Source organism: Coturnix japonica, unplaced genomic scaffold, assembly GCF_054131305.1.
Source record: "Coturnix japonica strain WE unplaced genomic scaffold, WE-NBRP24 Scf120, whole genome shotgun sequence".
NCBI lineage: Eukaryota > Metazoa > Chordata > Aves > Galliformes > Phasianidae > Coturnix > Coturnix japonica.
The window spans coordinates 19237-41449 of NW_028189023.1; the positions used below are offsets into that span (position 1 = coordinate 19237).

At 52.3% G+C, this 22213-nt stretch overlaps 1 protein-coding gene across 10 annotated transcripts in view; it reads left to right on the top strand.

The window, feature by feature from the left end:
* Positions 1-22213, top strand: part of LOC107307326 (neurexin-2-beta-like) — a 62133-nt gene that overhangs the window by 12156 nt on the left and 27764 nt on the right. For 7 of the 10 annotated variants that reach the window (XM_085535409.1, XM_085535408.1, XM_085535411.1 and 4 more), the window contains exons 3-4: positions 1276-1447; positions 9250-9339. In XM_085535409.1, coding sequence (XP_085391535.1) covers positions 1276-1447; positions 9250-9339 — 262 coding nt within the window. The remainder of the gene's footprint in view (positions 1-1275; positions 1448-9249; positions 9340-22213) is intronic. The other 3 variants (XM_085535410.1, XM_085535412.1, XM_085535417.1) reach the window with 1 other exon arrangement.

The following is a 22213-nucleotide window of genomic DNA, read 5'->3' on the forward strand; positions in this document are numbered from 1 at the left end:
TTGGGGTAGTTCTGGTTCCGGTTCTGGTCCCATTGGGGTAGTTCTGGTTCCGGTTCCGGTTCCAGTAGTTGTACTTCCGTTTCCGGTATGTGGGGTGGGGGGGTGGGGATGGGGTGAATGTACTTCCGTTTCCGGTTTGGGGGTTGTACTTCCGTTTCCTGTTTGTGGTGGGGGGGGTGGGGGGATGTTGGTGTGACTTCCGTTTCCGGTGGGGGGATTGGGGGAGGGGGGGTGTGTGTGTGTGGATGTACTTCCGTTTCCGGTCTGGGGGGTGGGGCTGTAACTTCCGTTTCCGTTGGGGGGGGGGGGGGGTAACTTCCGTTTCCGGTATGGGGGTGGTTCAATTTCCGTTATGGGGGGGTGTTTAATTTCTGTTTCCGTTAATGGGGGGGGGGGGTTAACTTCCATTTCCGGTATGGGGGGGGGGGGGGGGGGCTGTAACTTCCGTTTCCGGTCTGGGGGGTGTACTTCCGTTTCTGTTATGGGGGGGTGGGTGGGCTGTAACTTCCGTTTCCGGTATGGGGGTGGTTCCATTTCCGTTATGGGGGGGGGGGGGGTGTTAACTTCCATTTCCGGTCTGGGGGGTGGTTTCACTTTCATTTCCGGTATGGGGGGGTGGGGGTGGGGCTGTAACTTCCGTTTCCGGTATGGGGCTGTTTAACTTTCATTTTCGTTATGGGGGGGGCCCTGTAACTTTTATTTCCGGTCTGGGTGGGGGCTGTAACTTCCGTTTCCGTTATGGGGGGGTGGGGCAGTAACTTCCATTTCCGGTCTGGGGGGGGAGGTGTTTAACTTTCATTTCCGGTATGGGGGGGGGTGGGGCTGTAACTTCCATTTCCGTTATGGGGGGGATGTTTAACTTCCATTTCCGTTATGGGGGGGGTGGGGTTATCTTCCATTTCCGGTATGGAGGGGGGGGTGTTTAACTTTCATTTCCAGTATGGGGGTGGGGGGGTGGGGCTGTAACTTCCGTTTCCGGTATGGGGGTTGGATGTACTTCCATTTCCGTCTGGGGGGGGGTTAACTTCTGTTTCTGTTATTGGGGGGGGGGGGTTTAAATTCCATTTCCGGTCTGGGGGTGGAGGTGTTTCACTTTCATTTCTGGTATGGGGGGGGTGGGGCTGTATCTTCCATTTCCGGTCTGGGAGGGGGGGGGGGTTAACTTCCATTTCCGGTATGGGGTGGTACCATTTCCGGTCTGGGGGGGTCTGTTTTACTTTCATTTTCGTTATGGCTGGTGTGTTGTTGTTTACCAACTCCCGGTTCCCGGTTCAGGCCCACGGCGCTCTGGGCGTGTTGTTTAACGTCGGCACCGAGGACATCGCGCTGGAGGAACGAGGAGCCGCCGTCAGCGACGGACGGTTCCACGTCGTCAGGTTCACGCGCAGCGGAGGAAACGCCACCCTGCAGGTGGACGGCGGGCCCGTGCACGAGAGATACCCCGCAGGTACACACATATAGGGAACATATAGGGAACGTATAGGGAACATATAGGGCTATAGGGTACCTATAGGGCACATATAGGGTGATAGGGCACACATAGGGTATAATTGAACCTATAGGACACCCATAGGGCTGTCTGCAGGTGGACAGCGGGCCCGTGCACGAGAGATACCCCGCAGGTACACACATATAGGGAACATATAGGGAACATATAGGGTACCTATAGGGCACCCATAGGGCACACTTAGGGCTGTAGGGTACCTATAGGGCACACATAGGCCTGTAGGGTGTTAGGGGACCCATAGGGCACACATAGGGCACCCATAGGGATATAGGTACATATAGGGCACCTATAGGGTGATAGGGCACCCATAGGGTGTAATTGAACCTATAGGGCACCCATAGGGTGTAATTGAACTTATAGGCCACCCATAGGGTGATAAGGCACCCATAGAGCATCCATAGGGCTGTAGGATACCTATAGAGCACCCATAGGGCACCTGTAGGGTGATAGGGCACCCATAGGGCACACATAGGATGTAATTGAACCTATAGGGCACCTATAGGGTGATAAGACACCCATAGGGCACACATAGGGTGTAATTGAACCAATAGGGCACCCATAGGGCACCTATAAGGCACACATAGGGTGTGATGGCATCTATAGGGCACACATAGGGCACCCATGGGGCTGTAGGGTACTTATAGGGCAACCATAGGGCACATATAGTGCACCCATAGGGTGAAAGGGCACCCATAGGGCACACATAGGGTGTAATTGAACCTATAGGGCACCCATAGGGCTGTCTGCAGGTGGATGGCGGGCCCGTGCACGAGAGACACCCCGCAGGTACACACACAGCATATAGGGCAACTATAGGGAACATATAGGGCTATAGGGTACCTATAGGGCACCCATAGGGCTGTCTGCAGGTGGACGGCGGGCCCGTGCACGAGAGATACCCCGCAGGTACACACACATATAGGGGACATAGGGCCCTACACAACATATAGGGCAACTATAGGGAACATATAGGGCTATAGGGTACCTATAGGGTGATAGGGCACCCATAGGGCTGTCTGCAGGTGGACGGCGGGCCCGTGCACGAGAGATACCCTGCAGGTACACACATATAGGGAACATATAGGGAACATATAGGGTGTAATGGAACCTATGGGGCACCCATAGGGTGTAATGGAACCTATAAGGCACCCATAGGGTGTTAGGGACCATATAGGCCTGTAGGGTACTTATAGGGCACCCATAGGGCTGTCTGCAGGTGGACGGCGGGCCCGTGCACGAGAGATACCCCGCAGGTACACCCACATAGGGAACATATAGGGAACATATAGGGTAATAGGGTAACTATAGGGCACCCATAGGGCACCCATAGGGCTGTCTGCAGGTGGACGGCGGGCCCGTGCACGAGAGATACCCCGCAGGTACACGCACATGGGGAACATATAGGGAACGTATAGGGAACATATAGGGAACATATAGGGATATAGGGTACCTATAGGGCACGTATAGGGCACCCATAGGGCTGTAGGGTACTTATAGGGCAGCCATAGTGAACCCATAGGGTGTAATTGAACCTATAGGGCACACATAGGGGGTAATGGAACCTATAGGACACCCATAGGGCTGTCTGCAGGTGGATGGCGGGCCCGTGCACGAGAGATACCCCGCAGGTACACACAGAGCATATAGGGCAACTATAGGGAACATATAGGGCACCCATAGGGAACATATAGGGCTATAGGGCACCTATAGGGTGATAGGGCACCCATAGGGCTGTCTGCAGGTGGATGGCGGGCCCGTGCACGAGAGATACCCCGCAGGTACACGCACATAGGGGACATATAGGGTGTAATTGAACATATAGGGCACCCATAGGGTGTAATGGAACCTATAGGACACCCATAGGGCTGTCTGCAGGTGGACGGCGGGCCCGTGCATGAGAGATACCCCGCAGGTACACGCACATAGGGAACATATAGGGAACATATAGGGATATAGGTACATATAGGGCACCTATAGGGCACCTATAGGGTACACTTAGGGCTGTAGGGTACCTATAGGGCACACATAGGCCTGTAGGGTGTTAGGGGACCCATAGGGCACACATAGGGCACACATAGGGCACCCATAGGGTGTAATGGAACCTATAGGACACACATAGGGAACATATAGGGCTATAGGGTACCTATAGGGCTGTAGGGTACCTATGGGGCACACATAGGGCTGTAGGATACCTATAGGCGCACATAGAGAACCCATAGGGTGTAATGGAACCTATAGGACACCCATAGGGCACCTGTAGGGTGTTAGGGGACCCATAGGACACACATAGGGCACATATAGGGCACCCATAGGGTGATAGGACACCCATACGGCACCCATAGGGTGTAATTGAACCTATAGGGCACACATAGGGCACACATAGGGCACCTGTAGGGTGATAGAATACCCATAGGGCACACATAGGGCACCTAAAGGGCACCCATAGGGCTGTAGGGTACCCATAGGGCACACATAGGGCACACTTAGGGCTGTAAGGTACTTATAGGGCACACATAGGGCACACATAGGGTGATAGGGTACACCTAGGGCACCCATAGGGTGTAATTGAACCTATAGGGCACCCATAAGCCACACATAGGACACACATAGGGCAGCTGTAGGGCAGCTGTAGGGCAGCTGTAGGGCATCCATAGGGCTGTAGGGTATCTATAGGGCACCCACAGGGCACACATAGGGTGATAAGGCACCCATAGGGCACACATAGGGCTGTAGGGTACCTATAGGGCAGCCATAGGGCAGCCATAGGGCACCTGTAGGGTATTAGAGCACCTTTAGGGCACACATAGGGCACCTGTAGGGTGTTAGGGCACACATAGGGCACCCATAGGGCTGTAGGGTACCTATAGGGTACCCTATAGGCCTATAGGTGCTCTAGAGATACCATACAGCCTTATGGTTGCCCTATAGCACCCAAATAGCACCTAGAGCATACCTATAGAATAATATAGTATCCATAACAGACCCTATAGTGCCCATATATAGCACCTAGAACACACCCTATAGTGCCCATATAGCATCTATAACAGACCCTATAGCACCCATATAGCACCCATAGCAGACCCTATAGCGCCCATATAGCATCTATAACAGACCCTATAGTGCCCATATAGCACCCAGAGCAGACCCTATAACACCCATATAACACCGAGAGCACACCTTATAGCACCCATATAGCACCTACAGCAGACCCTATAGCACCCATAGCAGACCCTATAGCACCCGTAGCAGACCCTATAGCGCCCATATAGCATCTATAACAGATCCTATAGCGCCCATATAGCACCCATAGCAGACCCTATAGCGCCCATATAGCATCTATAACAGACCCTATAGTGCCCATATAGCACCCAGAGCACACCCTATAGTGCCCATATAGCACCCATAGCAGACCCTATAGCGCCCATATAGCACCCATAGCAGACCCTATAGCGCCCATATAGCATCTATAACAGACCCTATAGTGCCCATATGGCATCTATAACAGACCCTATAGCACCCATATAGCATCTATAACAGATCCTATAGTGCCCATATAGCTCCCAGAGCAGACCCTATAACACCCATATAACACCGAGAGCACACCTTATAGCACCCATATAGCACCTACAGCAGACCCTATAGCGCCCATAGCAGACCCTATAGTGCCCATATAACACCCATAGCAGATCCTATAGCGCCCATATAGCATCTATAACAGATCCTATAGCGCCCATATAGCACCCAGAGCAGATCCTATAGCGCCCATATAGCACCCAGAGCACACCCTATAGTGCCCATAGCAGACCCTATAGCCCCCATATAACACCCAGAGCAGACCCTATAGCACCCATATAGCACCCACAGCAGACCCTATAGCGCCCATAGCAGACCCTATAGCCCCCATATAACACCCAGAGCAGACCCTATAGCACCCATATAGCACCCACAGCAGACCCTATAGTGCCCATAGCAGACCCTATAGCCCCCATATAACACCCATAGCAGACCCTATAGCACCCATATAGCGCCCAGAGCAGACCCTATAGCACCCATATAGCACCCAGAGCAGACCATAACACCCAGAGCACACCCTATAGTGCCCATATTGTACCCACAGCAGACCCTATAGCGCCCATAGCACACCCTATAGCACCCATATAACACCCAGACCACACCCTATAGCACCCATATAGCACCCAGAGCACACCCTATAGCACCCATATGGCACACCCATATAGCCACCCCCCCACAGCACCCTATATCTCCCCTATAGCAACCACAGCCCTATGGACACTCCCTCAGCAGCCCCTATATCCCCCTGCAGCCCCACACGGTGCCCCATATCCCCCCACCCTATAGATCCCCTATAGATTCCTATAGACCTGCGAGCCCCCTCCCATCCTATTAAAGTCTAATGAGGACCCCCACGCTAACGAGCCCCCCACCCCCCATGCTAACGAGGCACCCCCATGCTAATGAGCCCCCCATATGCAAATGAGCCACCCGTATGCTAATGAGCCCCCACATGCAAATGAGCCCCCCAATGCAAATGAGCCCCCCATATGCAAATGAGCCACCATATGCTAATGAGCCCCCCCATGCTAATGAGACCCCCATAACGCCCCATTAAAGGCCGCATAAACGACCCCAAATCCAACCCTATATCCCCTATATCCCCTATATCCCCTATATCCCCTATATCCCCTATATCCCCCCCATGGCTGGTGGGGTGGTGACAGCAGTGGGGTGACGTGGTGACACTAATAGTGTCACGGTGGTGTAATAGTGACACTAATAGTGTCACGGTGGTGTAATGGTGACACTAATAGTGTCACGGTGGTGTAATAGTGACACTAATAGTGTCACGGTGGTGTAATGGTGACACCAATAGTGTCACAGTGGTGTAATGGTGACACTAATAGTGTCACGGTGGTGTAATAGTGACACTAATAGTGTCACGGTGGTGTAATAGTGACACTAATAGTGTCATGGTGGTGTAATGGTGACACTAATAGTGTCATGGTGGTGTCATGGTGACACCAATGGTGACTCTCCATGTGTCTCCTCACACCCATTGACACCAACACTATCATCACTGCAGTGGTGTACTCACACCTCACACCCATTGACACCAACACTTACCACGATGGTGTCACACTGACACCCACTGACACCAACACTATCACTACAGTGGTGTACTCACACCTCACACCCATTGACACCAACACTATCACCACAATGGTGTCACACTTACACACCAGGTGCCACCTCACTCCCATTGACACCAACACTCACCACAATGGTGTCGCACACCCATTGACACCATCACTATCACCACAGTGGTGTGCTCACACCTCACACCCATTGACACCAACAACACAGTGGTGTACTCACCACGATGGTGTCACACTGACACTCTATGTGCCACCTCACACCCATTGACACCAACACTATCACAACAGTTGTGTACTCACCACTATGGTGTCACACTGACACTCTATGTGCCACCTCACTCCCATTTACACCAACACTGACCACAATGGTGTCACACTTACACACCAGGTGCCACCTCACACCCATTGACACCAACACTATCACCACAGTGGTGTACTCACACCTCACACCCATTGACACCAACACTTACCACAATGGTGTCACACTGACACTCCAAGTGCCACCTCACACCCATTGACACCAACACTATCACCACGATGGTGTCACACTGATGCCAATTGACACCAACACTGTCACCACAGTTGTGTACTCACCATTATGGTGTCACACTGACACTCTTATGTGCCAGCTCACACCCATTGACACCAACACTGACCACAATGGTGTCACACTGACACTTCACACCCATAGACACCAACACTGTCACCATAGTGGTGTACTCACACCTCACACCCATTGACACCAACACTCACTGTGATCGTGTCACACTGACACTCTATGTGCCACCTCACACCCATTTACACCAACACTGACCACAATGGTGTCACACTGACACTTCACACCCATTGACACCAACACTATCACCACCGTTGTGTACTCACCATTATGGTGTCACACTGACACTCTATGTGCCACCTCACACCCATTTACACCAACACTGACCACAATGGTGTCACACTGACACTTCACACCCATTGACACCAACACTATCACCACCGTTGTGTACTCACCATTATGGTGTCACACTGACACTCTATGTGCCACCTCACACCCATTTACACCAACACTGACCACAATGGTGTCACACTTACACACCAGGTGCCACCTCACACCCATTGACACCAACACTCACCACAATGGTGTCGCACTGACACCCATAGACACCAACACTGTCACCATAGTGGTGTACTCACACCTCACACCCATTGACACCAACACTTACCACGATGGTGTCACACTGATGCCAGTTGACACCAACACTGTCACCACAGTTGTGTACTCACCATTATGGTGTCACACTGACACTCTTATGTGCCAGCTCACACCCATTGACACCAACACTGACCACAATGGTGTCACACTGACACTTCACACCCATAGACACCAACACTATCACCACAGTTGTGTACTCACACCTCACACCCATTGACACCAACACTCACTATGATGGTGTCACACTGACACACCAAGTGCCACCTCACTCCCATTTACACCAACACTCACCACGATGGTGTCACACTTACACACCAGGTGCCACCTCACACCCATTGACACCAACACTATCACTACAGTGGTGTACTCACACCTCACACCCATTGACACCAACACTGACCACGATGGTGTCACACTGATGCCCATTGACACCAACACTATCACCGCAGTGGTGTAATCACTATGATGGTGTCACACTGACACTCTATGTGCCAGCTCACACCCATTGACACCAACACTGACCACAATGATGGTGTCATACTTACACACCAGGTGCCACCTCACACCCATTGACACCAACACTCACCACAGTGGTGTCGCACTGACACCCATAGACACCAACACTGTCACCATAGTGGTGTACTCACACCTCACACCCATTGACACCAACACTATCACCACAGTGGTGTACTCACCATGATGGTGTCACACTGACACTCTATGTGCCACCTCACACCCATTTACACCAACACTGACCACAATAGTGTCATACTTACACACCAGGTGCCACCTCACACTTATTGACACCAACACTGTCACCACGATGGTGTCACACTGACACCCATTGACACCAACACTGTCACCATAGTGGTGTACTCACACCTCACACCCATTGACACCAACACTATCACCAATGATGGTGTCACACTGACACTCCAAGTGCCAGCTCACACCCATTTACACCAACACTATCACTACAGTGGTGTCACACTGACACCCATTACACCAACACTGTCACCATAGTGGTGTACTCACACCTCACACCCATTGACACCAACAGTGTCACCACAGTTGTGTACTCACCATGATTGTGTCACATCACTTTGACACCAACACTCACCATTATGGTGACACCCATTTACACCAACACCCCCATCCCCACAGTCCCCCTCCTGCTGTCACCACACCAGCCCCCCATATCCCCCCATATCCCCCCCTAACAACCCCAAATACCCCCATATCCCCCCCATAACACCCCAAAATACCCCAATACCCCCCAAAATACCCCAATACCCCCCCAAAATACCCCATATCCCCCCCCCCAAAAGCCCTATAACCCTCTTCTCCTCTTCAAGGCAGCGCGGATAGCGAGCGGCTGGCGATTGCCAGGCAGCGAATCCCTTATCGGCTGGGTCGGGTAGTCGATGAATGGCTACTCGACAAAGGTAACTCGTTAGCGTCGCCCTAACGAGACCCCCCCCCCGTTAATTACAGAGCCCCCCCGTTAATTACAGAGCCCCTCGTTAATTACAGCCCATGGGGACAAGGCTGGGACATAAAGGGGGGGGGTCACGTGACTGAGTTGTCCTGTGATCCCCCCCACCCCCACGGTGTCACGTGACTGTGTCCCAGTGGTGTCCCCCCCCCCTCACCCCGAGACCCCCCCCCATTTAGTTATAGGGACCCCCACAATCCCCCCATGTCCCCCCCACACCGCGCTGTAAACCCCCATAAATCCGCTAAAACCCCATAAAGGCACCCCCGGTCCCAAAGCACACGCGTGTGAGTGCACGAGTGTGAGCATGTGAGTGTGCGAAGGTGTGACAGGGACACAAGTGTGCAACGGTGTTATGTGCACGAGTGTGTGAGTGCACACGCAAAGAGTTGAGGGGTGAGTGTGGGTGTGTGGCACACGCGTGTGTGACGCAAGTGCCCTGTCTGAGAACACAAGTGTTTGTGCAAAGGCGCGACAGGGATATGAGAGTGCAAGAGTGTGATGTGCACGAGCACAAGAGCACACGAGTGTGAGCACATAAATGTGCAAGGAGCACGTGAGTGTGTAAGGAGCTGAGGGGTGGGTGTTGCACACGTGTGAGTGCAAACGTGTGTGCAAATGTGTGGCAGGGACACGTGTGTGCAATGATGTGATGCGCACAAACACGAGAGTGCACGAGTGTGAGCACAAGTGTGTGCAAGGACCAGAGGGGTGGGTGTTACACACGTGTGACTGCATGTGTGTGTGCACTTGTGTGTGCAATGATGTGATGTGCACGAGCACGAGAGTGCACGAGTGTGAGCACATGAGTGTGAGTACATGATTGTGAGCACACGCGTGTGCAAGGAGCAGCGGGGTGAGTGTCATACGTGTGAGTGCTCATGTGTGTGCAAAGGTGTGATAGGGACAAGCATGTGCAACGATGTGATGTGTACAAGCATGAGAGTGCACGAGCTTGAGCACATGAGTGTGCAAGGAGCACGCATGTGTGCGAGGAGCACAAGGGGTGGGTGTCACACACGTGTGAGTGCTAATGTGTGTGCACACGTGTGTGCAAAGTTGTGATGCGAACAACCGGAAGAGTGCACGAGTGTAAGCACTTAAGTGTGTAAGGAGCACATGAGTGTGCAAGGAGCACGTGAGTGTGCATGGAGCAGAGGGGTGGGTGTCACATACATGTGTGTGCACACATGTGTGCAAAGGTGTGATGTGCACAGCCACGAGAGTACATGAGTGTAAGCACATAAGTGTGCAAGGAGCACATGAGTGTGCAAGGAGCAGAGGAATGAGTGTCACACATGTGAGTGTTTATGTGTGTGCAAAGGTGTGATGTGCAAAACCACAAGAGTGCATGAGTGTGAGCACATGAGTGTGAGCACATGTGTGTGCAAGGACCAGAGGGGTGAGTGTCATACGTGTGCGTGCACACATGTGTGTAAAGGTGTGAGAGGGACATGAGTGTGCAAGGGTGTGGTGTGCACGAGCAAGAGAGCGCACGAGTGTGAGCACATGAGTATGAGCACATGAGTGTGCAAGGAGCTCGTGTGTGTGCGAGGAGCAGCAGGGTGAGTGTCACTCACGTGTGAGTGCACGTGTGTGTGCAAATGTGTGAAAGAAACATGAGTGTGCAAGGGTGTGATGTGTGCAAGCACATGATTGCACAAGTGTGATCACATGAGTATGAGCACATGAGTGTGCAAGGAGCTTGTGTGTGTGCGAGGAGCAGAGGTGTGGGTGTCACATACATGGGAGTACACGCGTGTGTGCAAATGTGTGACAGGGACATGTGTGTGCAATGATGTGATGCGCACAAGCACGAGTGCATGAGTGTGAGCAAATAAGTGTGTAAGGAGCACATGTGCGTGCAAGGAGCAGAGGGGTGAGTGTCGCACACGTGTGAGTGCAATCGTGTGTGCAAATGTGTGACAGGGACATGAGTGTGCAACGGTGTGATGTGCACAAGCACAGGAGTGCATGAGTATGAGCACATGAGTGTGAGCACACGTGTGTGCAAGGACCAGAGGGGTGGGTGTTACACACGTGTGACTGCTAATTTGTGTGCACACGTGCGTGCAATGATGTGATGTGCACGAGCACAAGAGTACACAAGTTTGAGCAACAATGTGATGTGCACGAGCACGAGAGTGCATGAATGTGATCACATGAGTGTGCAAAGAGCACATGAGTGTGCAAGGAGCACATGTGTGTGCAATGAGCAGAGGGGTAAGTGTCACACGTGTGAGTGCTCGTGTGAGTGCAATTGTGTGACAGGGACATGAGTGTGCAACGATGTGATGTGCACAAGCACAAGAGTGCAACCACAAGAGCGCACAAGTGTGAGCACATAAGTGTGTAAGGAGCACATGTGTGTGCAAGGAGCAGATGGGTGAGTGTCATGTTTGAGTGTAAGTGTGTGTGTAATTGTATGGCAGGGACATGAGTGTGCAATGATGTGATGTGCTCAAGCACGAGAATGCATGAGCGTGAGCACACGAGTGTGCAAGGAGCACATGAGTGTGCAATGGTTTGATGTGCACGAGTGTGAGCACACGTGTGTGCAAGGAGGACAAGGGGTGGGTGTCACACATGTGAGTGCTCATGTGAGTGCAAAGGTATGACAGGGACACGTGTGTGCAACGATGTGATGTGCACGAGCACGAGAGTGTGTAAGGAGCACATGTGTGTGCAAGGAGCAGAGGGGTGAGTGTCACACACGTGTGAGTGCATGTGTGTGTGCAAATGCGTGTGCAAATGTGTGGCAGGGACATGTGTGTGCAATGATGTGATGTGCACGAGCAAAAGAGTGCATGAGTGTGAGCACGTGAGTGTGAGCACATGTGAGTGCAAGGAGAACATGGGTGAGAGCGGCACATGTGTGCAAGGAGCAGAGGGGTGGGTGTCACATATGTGTAAGTGCACGTGTGTGTGCAAAGGTGTGACGGGAACACGTGTGCAACGGTGTGATATGCACAAACACAAGAGTGCACGATTGTGTGGTTGCACAACCGAGCTGAGAGGTGAGTGTGAGATGGCACACACGTGTGAGTTCTCATGTGAGTGCACGCGTGTGTGCAAAGGTGTGACAAGGATATAAGTGTGCAACGGTGTGATGTGCACAACCACATGAGTGCACAAGTGTGTCAGTGCACAATCAAGGAGCTGAGGGTTGAGAGTGGGTGGGTGTCACACAAGTGTGAGTGCACACGTGTGTGAGAACACAGGAACATGAGTGTGCACAGGTGTGACATGCACGAGCACATGTGTGCACAAGTGTGTGAGTGCACAAACAAGAAGCAAAGGTGTGCAAGGGTTTATAGTACAGGTGAGTGGAACAAGCGTGTGAGTGCACGAATAGAAGCACAGGGGTGAGAGGGGGGTGAGTGTGACCGATAGTCGTGCAAGCACGAGGATGGATTGTGCAAGAAGCTGTGCAAGAAGAGCAGGCGGTTTGCACAAGGATTGTGAGTGCACAGGGGTGGTGAGTGCACGAGGATGGTAGTGTGCAAGGGAATCGTGCAAAACCACGTGTGCCCAGGTAAAGTGTGTTGTTGGTGCAACGTGTGAAAGGGCTCACAATAGTGCAAGAAGATGGTGCACAAGGGCCGAGCGTCATCGTGTGGGTGCTTGCACAACGATTGTGAGTGCACGGGGATGGTGATCGCACAGCTATTCACACAATAGTGCAATGCGTGTGCAAGAAGATGGCGCACAAGGACTGAGGGTCGCTCTGTGTGTGCACAGTGGGGTGTACAAGGAGAGTGTCAGGATGATGGTGTTTGCACGAGGATGGCGATTGCACGAGGATGGTGTTTGCACGAGGATGGCGATTGCACTAGGATGGTGATCGCACGACTATCCACACAATAGTGCAACGAGTGTGCAAGAAGATGGCGCACAAGGACTGAGGGTCACCGTGTGTGTGTGCACAGTGGGGTGTGCAAGGAGGGTGTCAGGATGATGGTGTTTGCACAAGGATGGTGTTTGCACGATGATGGTGATCGCACAGCTATTCACACAATAGTGCAATGCGTGTGCAAGAAGATGGTGCACAAGGACTTAGGGTCACCGTGTGTGTGCACAGTGGGGTGTGCAAGGAGGATGGCAGGATGATGGTGTTTGCACAAGGATGGTGTTTGCACAAGGATGGAGTTTGCACAAGGATGGAGTTTGCACAAGGATGGAGTTTGCACAAGGATGGGCCTTGCACAAGCGCGTCGCGTGCCCCCCCTTCAACCCAAGTAGGGCCCCAAAAGTGCCCGATCTGAGCCCAAAATGAGCCCTCGTGCAAACACAACCAGCAGCACCGCCGACGTTTTGGGGTCACTTTTGGGGTCACTGAGCCCTATTTGGGATCCCCATCATCCCAACCCCATTTTGGGGCCCGTTTTGGGGTCACTGAGCCCTATTTGGGATCCCCATCATCCCAACCCCATTTTGAGGCCCATTTTGGGGTCACTGAGCCCTATTTGGGATCCCCATCACCCCAACCCCATTTTAGGGCCTGTTTTGGGGTTCCCATCATCCCAACCCCATTTTGAGGCCCATTTTGGGGTCACTGAGCCCTATTTGGGATTCCCATTATCCCAACCCCATTTTGGGACCCATTTTGGGGTCACTGAGCCCTATTTGGGATCCCCATCATCCCGTTGCCTTTTTGGGGTCCAATTTGGGATCCCCATCATCCCAATCCCATTTTGGGGTCTTCTAGCTCTATTTGGGGTTCCCATCATCCCAACCTCATTTTGGGGCCCCTTTTGGGGTCACTGAGCCCTATTTGGGGTTCCCATCATCCCATTGCCCTTTTGGGGTCACTATTTAGGATCCCCGTCATCCCAACCCCATTTTGGGTCCCCTTTTTGGATCCCCATTATCCCATCCCAAAGTTCGGGCCCCTTTTGGGGTCACTATGCCCTATTTGGGATCCCCATCATCCCAACCCCATTTTGAGGCCCATTTTGGGGTCACTGAGCCCTATTTGGGATCCCCATCATCCCAACCCCATTTTGGGGCCCATTTTGGGGTCATTTAGCTCTATTTGGGGTTCCCATCATCCCAACCCCATTTTGGGGCCCGTTTTGGGGTTCCCATCATCCCAATCCCATTTGGGGGCCCATTTAGGGGTCACTGAGCCCTATTTGGGGTCCCCATCATCTCAGCCCCATTTTGGGGCCCTATTTGGGATCCCCATCATCCCGTTGCCTTTTTGGGGTCCAATTTGGGATCCCCATCATCCCAACCCCATTTTGAGGTCCATTTTGGGTCATATGGGGGCCCTTTTGGGGTCACTGAGCAGTATTGGGGTCATCCCAACCCCTTTTTGGGGCCCAATTTGGGGTTCCCATCATCCTAACCCCATTTTGGGGCCCATTTTGGGGTCACTGAGCCCTATTTGGGGTTCCCATCATCCCATTACCTTTTTGGGGTCCTATTTGGGATCCCCATCGTCCCAACCCCATTTTGGGGTCCCTTTTGGGGTCACTGAGCCCTATTTGGGGTTCCCATCATCCCAACTCCATTTTGGGGCTTATTTTGGGGTCACTGAGCCCTATTTGGGATCCCCATCATCCCAACCCCATTTTGGGGCCCATTTTGGGGTTCCCATCATCCCAACCCCATTTTGGGGCCCCTTTTGGGGTCACTGAGCCCTATTTGGGGTCCCCATAATCCTGTTTCCTTTTTGGGGTCCCATTTGGGATCCCCATCATCCCAACCCCATTTTGGGGTCCATTTTGGGTCATATGGGGGCCCTTTTGGGGTCACTGAGCAGTATTGGGGTCATCCCAACCCCTTTTTGGGGCCCAATTTGGGGTTTCCATCATCCCAACCCCATTTTGGGGCCCATTTTGGGGTCACTGAGCCCTATTTGGGATCCCCATCATCCCAACCCCATTTTGGGGCCCCTTTTGGGGTCACTGAGCCCCATTTGGGATCCCCATCATCCCAACCCCATTTTGGGGCCTATTTTGGGGTCACTGAGCTCTATTTGGGATCCCCATCATCCCAACCCCATTTTGGGGCCTATTTTGGGTCATATGGGGGCTTATTTTGGGGTCACTGAACATCATTTGGGATCCCCATCATCCCAATCCCATTTTGGGGTCTTCTAGCTCTATTTGGGGTCCCCATCATCCCAACCCCATTTTGGGGCTCTATTTGGGGTTCCCATCATCCCATTGCCCTTTTGGGGTCACTATTTGGGATCCCCATCATCCCAACCCCATTTTGGGGCCCGTTTTGGGGTCACTGAGCACTTATTTGGGATCCCCATCATCCCAACCCCATTTTGGGGCCTATTTTGGGGTCACTGAGCCCTATTTGGGATCCCCATCATCCCAACCCCATTTTGTGTCCCCTTTTTGGATCCCCATTATCCCATCCCAAAGTTGGGGCCCCTTTTGGGGTCACTAAGCCCTATTTGGGATTCCCATCATCCCAACCCCATTTTGGGGCCCGTTTTGGGGTCATTTAGCTCTATTTGGGGTCCCCATCATCCCAGCCCCATTTTGGGGTCTATTTTGGGTCATATGGGGGCACCTTTGGGGTCACTGAACATCATTTGGGATCCCCATCATCCCAATCCCATTTTGGGGTCTTCTAGCTCTATTTGGGGTCCCCATCATCCCAACCCCATTTTGGGGCCCTATTTGGGGTTCCCATCATCCCATTGCCCTTTTGGGGTCACTATTTGGGATCCCCATCATCCCAACCCCATTTAGGGTCCTATTTTGGGGTCATTTAGCTCTATTTGGGGTTCCCATCATCCCAATCCCATTTTGGGGTCACTGAGCACTATTTGGGATCCCCATCATCCCATTGCCTTTTTGGGGTCCAATTTGGGATCCCCATCATCCCAACCCCATTTTGGGGCCCATTTAGGGGTCATTTAGCTCTATTTGGGGTTCCCATCATCCCAACCCCATTTTGGGGTCCATTTTGGGTCATATGGGGACCCTTTTGGGGTCACTGAGCAGTATTGGGGTCATCCCAACCCCTTTTTGGGGCCCAATTTGGGATCCCCATCATCCCAACCCCATTTTGGGGCCCATTTAGGGGTCATTTAGCTCTATTTGGGATCCCCATCATCCCAACCCCATTTTGGGGTCACTGAACATCATTTGGGATCCCTATCATCCCATTGCCTTTTTGGGGTCCCATTTGGGGTTCCCATCATCCCAACCCCATTTTGGGGGCCTATTTTGGGGTCACTAAGCCCTATTTGGGATCCCCATCATCCTAACCCCATTTTGGGGCCTATTTGGGTCATATGGGGGAGCCTTTGGGGTCATTGAGCCCTATTTGGGGTTCCCATCATCCCAACCCCATTTTGGGTCCCTATTTGGGATTCCCATCATCCCATTACCTTTTTGGGGCCCATTTTGGGGTTCCCATCATCCCAACCTCATTTTGGGGCCCCTTTTGGGGTCACTGAGCCCTATTTGGGGTTCCCAACATCCCGTTGCCTTTTTGGGGTCCAATTTTGGATCCCCATCATGCCAACCCCATTTTGGGGCCCATTTTAGGATCACTGAGCATCATTTGGGGTTCCCACCACCCCTCATCACCATTTTGGGGACCCTTTTGGGGTCAGCAGGCCCTATTTGGGACTCTCATCATTCCAAATCCATTTTGGGGCCCCTTTTAGGATCCCCATCATCCCAACCCCATTTTGGGGCCTCTTTTAGGGTCACTGAGCCCTATTTGGGGTTCCCATCATCCCATTGCCTTTTTGGGGCCCCATTTGGGATCCCCATCATCCCAACCCCATTTTGGGGGCCCCTTTTGGGGTCACTGAGCACTATTTGGGGTTCCCACCCCACATCACTGCCATTTTGGGGCCCAATTTGGGGTCAGCAGGCAATATTTGGGGTTCCCATCATCTCAACCCCATTTTGGGTCCCCCTTTTGGGTTCAGTGACCCCTATTTAGGATCCCCATCATCCCAACCCCATTTTGGGGCTCATTTGGGGTTCCTCAAACCCTATTTGGGATTCCCATCACCCCAACCCCATATGAGACCCCATTTTGTGTTCAGCCACCCCTATTTAGGATCCCATCTGCCCCATTGCCTTTTCGGGCCCCTTTTGGGGTCAGTGACCCCAATTTAGGATCCCCATCATCCCAACCCCATTTTGGGTCCCCTTTTAGGTTCACTGAGCCCTATTTAGGATTCCCATCACCCCAACCCCATATTGGACCCCATTTTGCGTTCAGCCACCCCTAGTTAGGATGTCCTCTGCCCCATTGCCTTTTTGGGGCCCCTTTTGGGTTCAGCGACCCCTATTTGGGATTCCCATCATCCCAACCCCATATGGGGTCCTATTTTGGGTTCAGCCACCCCTATTTAGGATCCCCTCTGCCCCATTGCCTTTTGGGGCCCCTTTTGGGTTCAGCGACCCCTATTTAGGATCCCCATCATCTCAACCCCATTTTGAGGCCCATTTTGGGTTCAGTGACCCCTATTTAGGATCCCCATCATCCCAACCCCATTTTGGGTCCCCTTTTAGGGTCCCTGAGCCCTATTTGGGATTCCCATCACCCCAACCCCATATGGGGCCCCATTTTGTGTTCAGCCACCCCTATTTAGGATCCCATCTGCCCCATTGTCTTTTGGGGCTCATTTTGGGTTCAGTGAGCACTATTTGGGATCCCCATCATCCCAACCCCATTTTGGGGCCCCTTTTAGGTTCACTGAGCCCTATTTGGGATTCCCATCACCCCAACCCCATATGGGGTTCCATTTTGGGTTCAGACACTCCTATTTAGGATCCAATCTACCCCATTGCCTTTTTGGGGCCCATTTTGGGTTCAGCGACCTCTATTTGGGATTCCCATTATCCCATCTCCATATGAGGGCCCATTTTGGGGTCAATGAGCACTATTTGGGATCCCCATCATCCCAACCCCATTTTGAGGCTCATTTTGGGTTCCTCAAGCCCTATTTAGGATTCCCATCACCCCAACCCCATATGGGACCCCATTTTGGGTTCAGACACTCCTATTTAGGATCCCATCTGCCCCATTGCTTTTTGGGGCCCCTTTTGGGTTCAGCGACCCCTGTTTGGGATTCCCATTATCCCAACCCCATTTGGGGGCTCATTTTGGGTTCCTCAAGCCCTATTTAGGATTCCCATCACCCCAACCCCAACCCCATATGGGACCCCATTTTCAGTTCAGCCTCCCCTATTTAGGATCCCCTCTGCCCCATTGCCTTTTGGGGCCCCTTTTGGGTTCAGCGACCCCTATTTAGGATCCCCATCATCTCAACCCCATTTTGGGGCTCATTTTGGGTCCCTCAAACCCTATTTGGGATTCCCATCATCCCAACCCCATTTTGGGGCCCATTTTGGGTTCCTCAAACCCTATTTGGGATTCCCATCACCCCAATCCCATATGGGGTTCCATTTTGGGTTCAGTCACCCCTATTTAGGATCCCATCTGCCCCATTGCCTTTTGGGGCCCATTTTGGGTTCAGCGACCCCTATTTGGGATACCCATCATCCCAACCCCATTTTGGGTCCCCTTTTGGGGTCAGTGACCCCTATTTAGGATTTCCATCATCCCAACCCCATTTTGGGGCTCATTTTGGGTTCCTCAAGCCCTATTTAGGATTCCCATCACCTCAACCCCATATGGGGTCCCATTTTGGGTTCAGACACTCCTATTTAGGATTCCATCTGCCCCATTGCATTTTTTGGGCCCCTTTTGGGTTCAGCGACCCCTATTTGGGATTCCCATCATCCCAACCCCATTTTGGGGCTCATTTTGGGTTCCTCAAGCCCTATTTAGGATTCCCATCACCCCAACCCCATATGGGGTCCCATTTTGGGTTCCTTGAGCTCTATTTAGGATCCCATCTGCCCCATTGCCTTTTGGGGGCCCATTTTGGGTTCGGCCACCCCTATTTGGGATTCCCATCACCCCAACCCCATTTTGGGGCCCCTTTTGGGGTCAGTGACCCCTATTTAGGATCCCCATCATCCCAACCCAATTTTGGGGCTCATTTGGGGTTCCTCAAACCCTATTTGGGATTCCCATCACCCCAACTCCATATGGGACCCCATTTTGGGTTCAGACACTCCTATTTAGGATCCCCTCTGCCCCATTGCTTTTTGGGGCCCATTTTGGGTTTAGCGACCCCTATTTGGGATTCCCATCATCTCAACCCCATTTTGGGTCCCCTTTTGGGGTCAGTGACCCCTATTTAGGGTCCCCATCATCTCAACCCCATTTCGAGGCCCATTTTGGGGTCAATGAGCACTATTTAGGATCCCCATCATCCCAACCCCATTTTGGGGCTCATTTTGGGTTCCTCAAGCCCTATTTGGGATTCCCATCACCCCAACCCCATATGGGGTCCCATTTTGGGTTCAGACACTCCTATTTAGGATCCAATCTACCCCATTGCCTTTTGGGGCCCATTTTGGGTTCAGCGACCCCTATTTGGGATGCCCATCATCTCAACCCCATTTTGGGGCCCCTTTTGGGGTCAGTGACCCCTATTTAGGGTCCCCATCATCCCAACCCCATTTTGGGGCCCATTTTGGGTTCAGCCACCCCTATTTAGGATCCCATCTACCCCATTGCCTTTTGGGGCCCCTTTTGGGTTCAGCAACCCCTATTTAGGATTCCCATCATCCCAACCCCATATGGGGCCCCATTTTGGGTTCAGCCACCCCTATTTAGGATCCCATCTGCCCCATTGCTTTTTGCGGCCCATTTTGGGTTCAGTGAGCACTATTTGGGATTCCCATCATCCCAACCCCATTTTGGGTCCCCTTTTAGGTTCACTGAGCCCTATTTGGGATTCCCATCACCCCAACTCCGTATGGGACCCCATTTTGGGTTCAGACACCCCTATTTAGGATCCCATCTGCCCCATTGCCTTTTGGGGCCCCTTTTGGGTTCAGCGACCCCTATTTGGGATTCCCATCACCCCAACCCCATATGGGGTTCCATTTTGGGTTCAGCCACCCCTATTTAGGATCCCCTCTGCCCCATTGCCTTTTGGGGCCCATTTTGGGTTCCTCAAACCCTATTTAGGATTCCCATCACCCCAACCCCATATGGGATCCCATTTTGGGTTCAGCCACCCCTAGTTAGGATCCCATTTGCCCCATTGCATTTTTGGGGCCCATTTTGGGTTCAGCGACCCCTATTTAGGATTCCCATCATCCCAACCCCATTTGGGGGCTCATTTGGGGTTCCTCAAACCCTATCTAGGATTCCCATCACCCCAACCCCATATGGGGTTCCATTTTGTGTTCAGACACTCCTATTTAGGATCCCATCTACCCCATTGCCTTTTGGGGCCCATTTTGGGTTCAGCGACCCGTATTTAGGATCCCCGTCTTCCCAACCCCATTTTGGGGCCCCTTTTAGGTTTACCGAGCCCTATTTGGGGTTCCCATCACCCCAACCCCGTATGAGACCCCATTTTGTGTTCAGCCACCCCTATTTAGGATCCCCTCTGCCCCATTGCCTTTTTGGGGCCCATTTTGGGTTTAGCGACCTCTATTTGGGATTCCCATCATCTCAACCCCATTTTGGGTCCCATTTTGGGTTCAGCGACCCCTATTTAGGATTCCCATAATCCCAAACTCATTTTGGGGCTCATTTTGGGTTCACTGAGCCCTGTTTAGGATCCCCATCATCCCAACCCCATTTTGGGGCCCCTTTTGGGTTCAGTGACCCCTATTTGGGATTCCCATCATCCCAACCCCATTTTGGGGCTCATTTTGGGTTCCTCAAACCCTATTTGGGATTCCCATCACCCCAACCCCATATGAGACCCCATTTTGTGTTCAGCCACCCCTATTTAGGATCCCATCTGCCCCATTGCCTTTTGGGGCTCATTTTGGGTTCAGTGACCCCTATTTGGGATTCCCATCATCTCAACCCCATTTTGGGGCCCATTTTGGGTTCAGCGACCCCTATTTAGGATTCCCATCACCCCAACCCCATATGAGACCCCATTTTGTGTTCAGCCACCCCTATTTAGGATCCCATCTGCCCCATTGCCTTTTGGGGCCCATTTTGGGGTCAGTGACCTCTATTTAGGATCCCCATCATCCCAACCTCATATGGGGGCCCATTTTGGGGTCACTGATCTCTGTTTGGGATTCCCATCATCTCAACCCCATTTTGGGGCTCATTTGGGGTTCCTCAAACCCTATTTGGGATTCCCATCACCCCAACTCCATATGGGACCCCATTTTGTGTTCAGCCACCCCTATTTAGGATCCCATCTGCCCCATTGCCTTTTGGGGTCCCTTTTGGGTTCAGCGACTCCTATTTAGGATCCCCATCATCCCAACCCCATTTTGGGGCTCATTTGGGGTTCCTCAAACCCTATTTGGGATTCCCATCACCCCAACCCCATATGGGACCCCATTTTGTGTTCAGCCACCCCTATTTAGGATCCCCTCTGCCCCATTGCCTTTTTGGGGCCCATTTTGGGTTCCTCAAGCCCTATTTAGGATTCCCATCACCCCAACCCCATATGGGGTCCCATTTTGTGTTCAGCCACCCCTATTTAGGATCCTATCTGCCCCATTGCCTTTTGGGGCCCATTTTGGGTTCAGTGACCCCTATTTGGGATTCCCATCATCTCAACCCCATTTTGGGTCCTTTTTTGGGGTCAGTGACCCCTATTTAGGATCCCCATCATCCCAACCCCATTTTGGGGCTCATTTTGGGTTCCTCAAACCCTATTTAGGATCCCCATCATCCCAACCCCATATGGGGCCCCATTTTGTGTTCAGCCACCCCTATTTAGGATCCCATCTGCCCCATTGCCTTTTGGGGCCCATTTTGGGTTCAGTGAC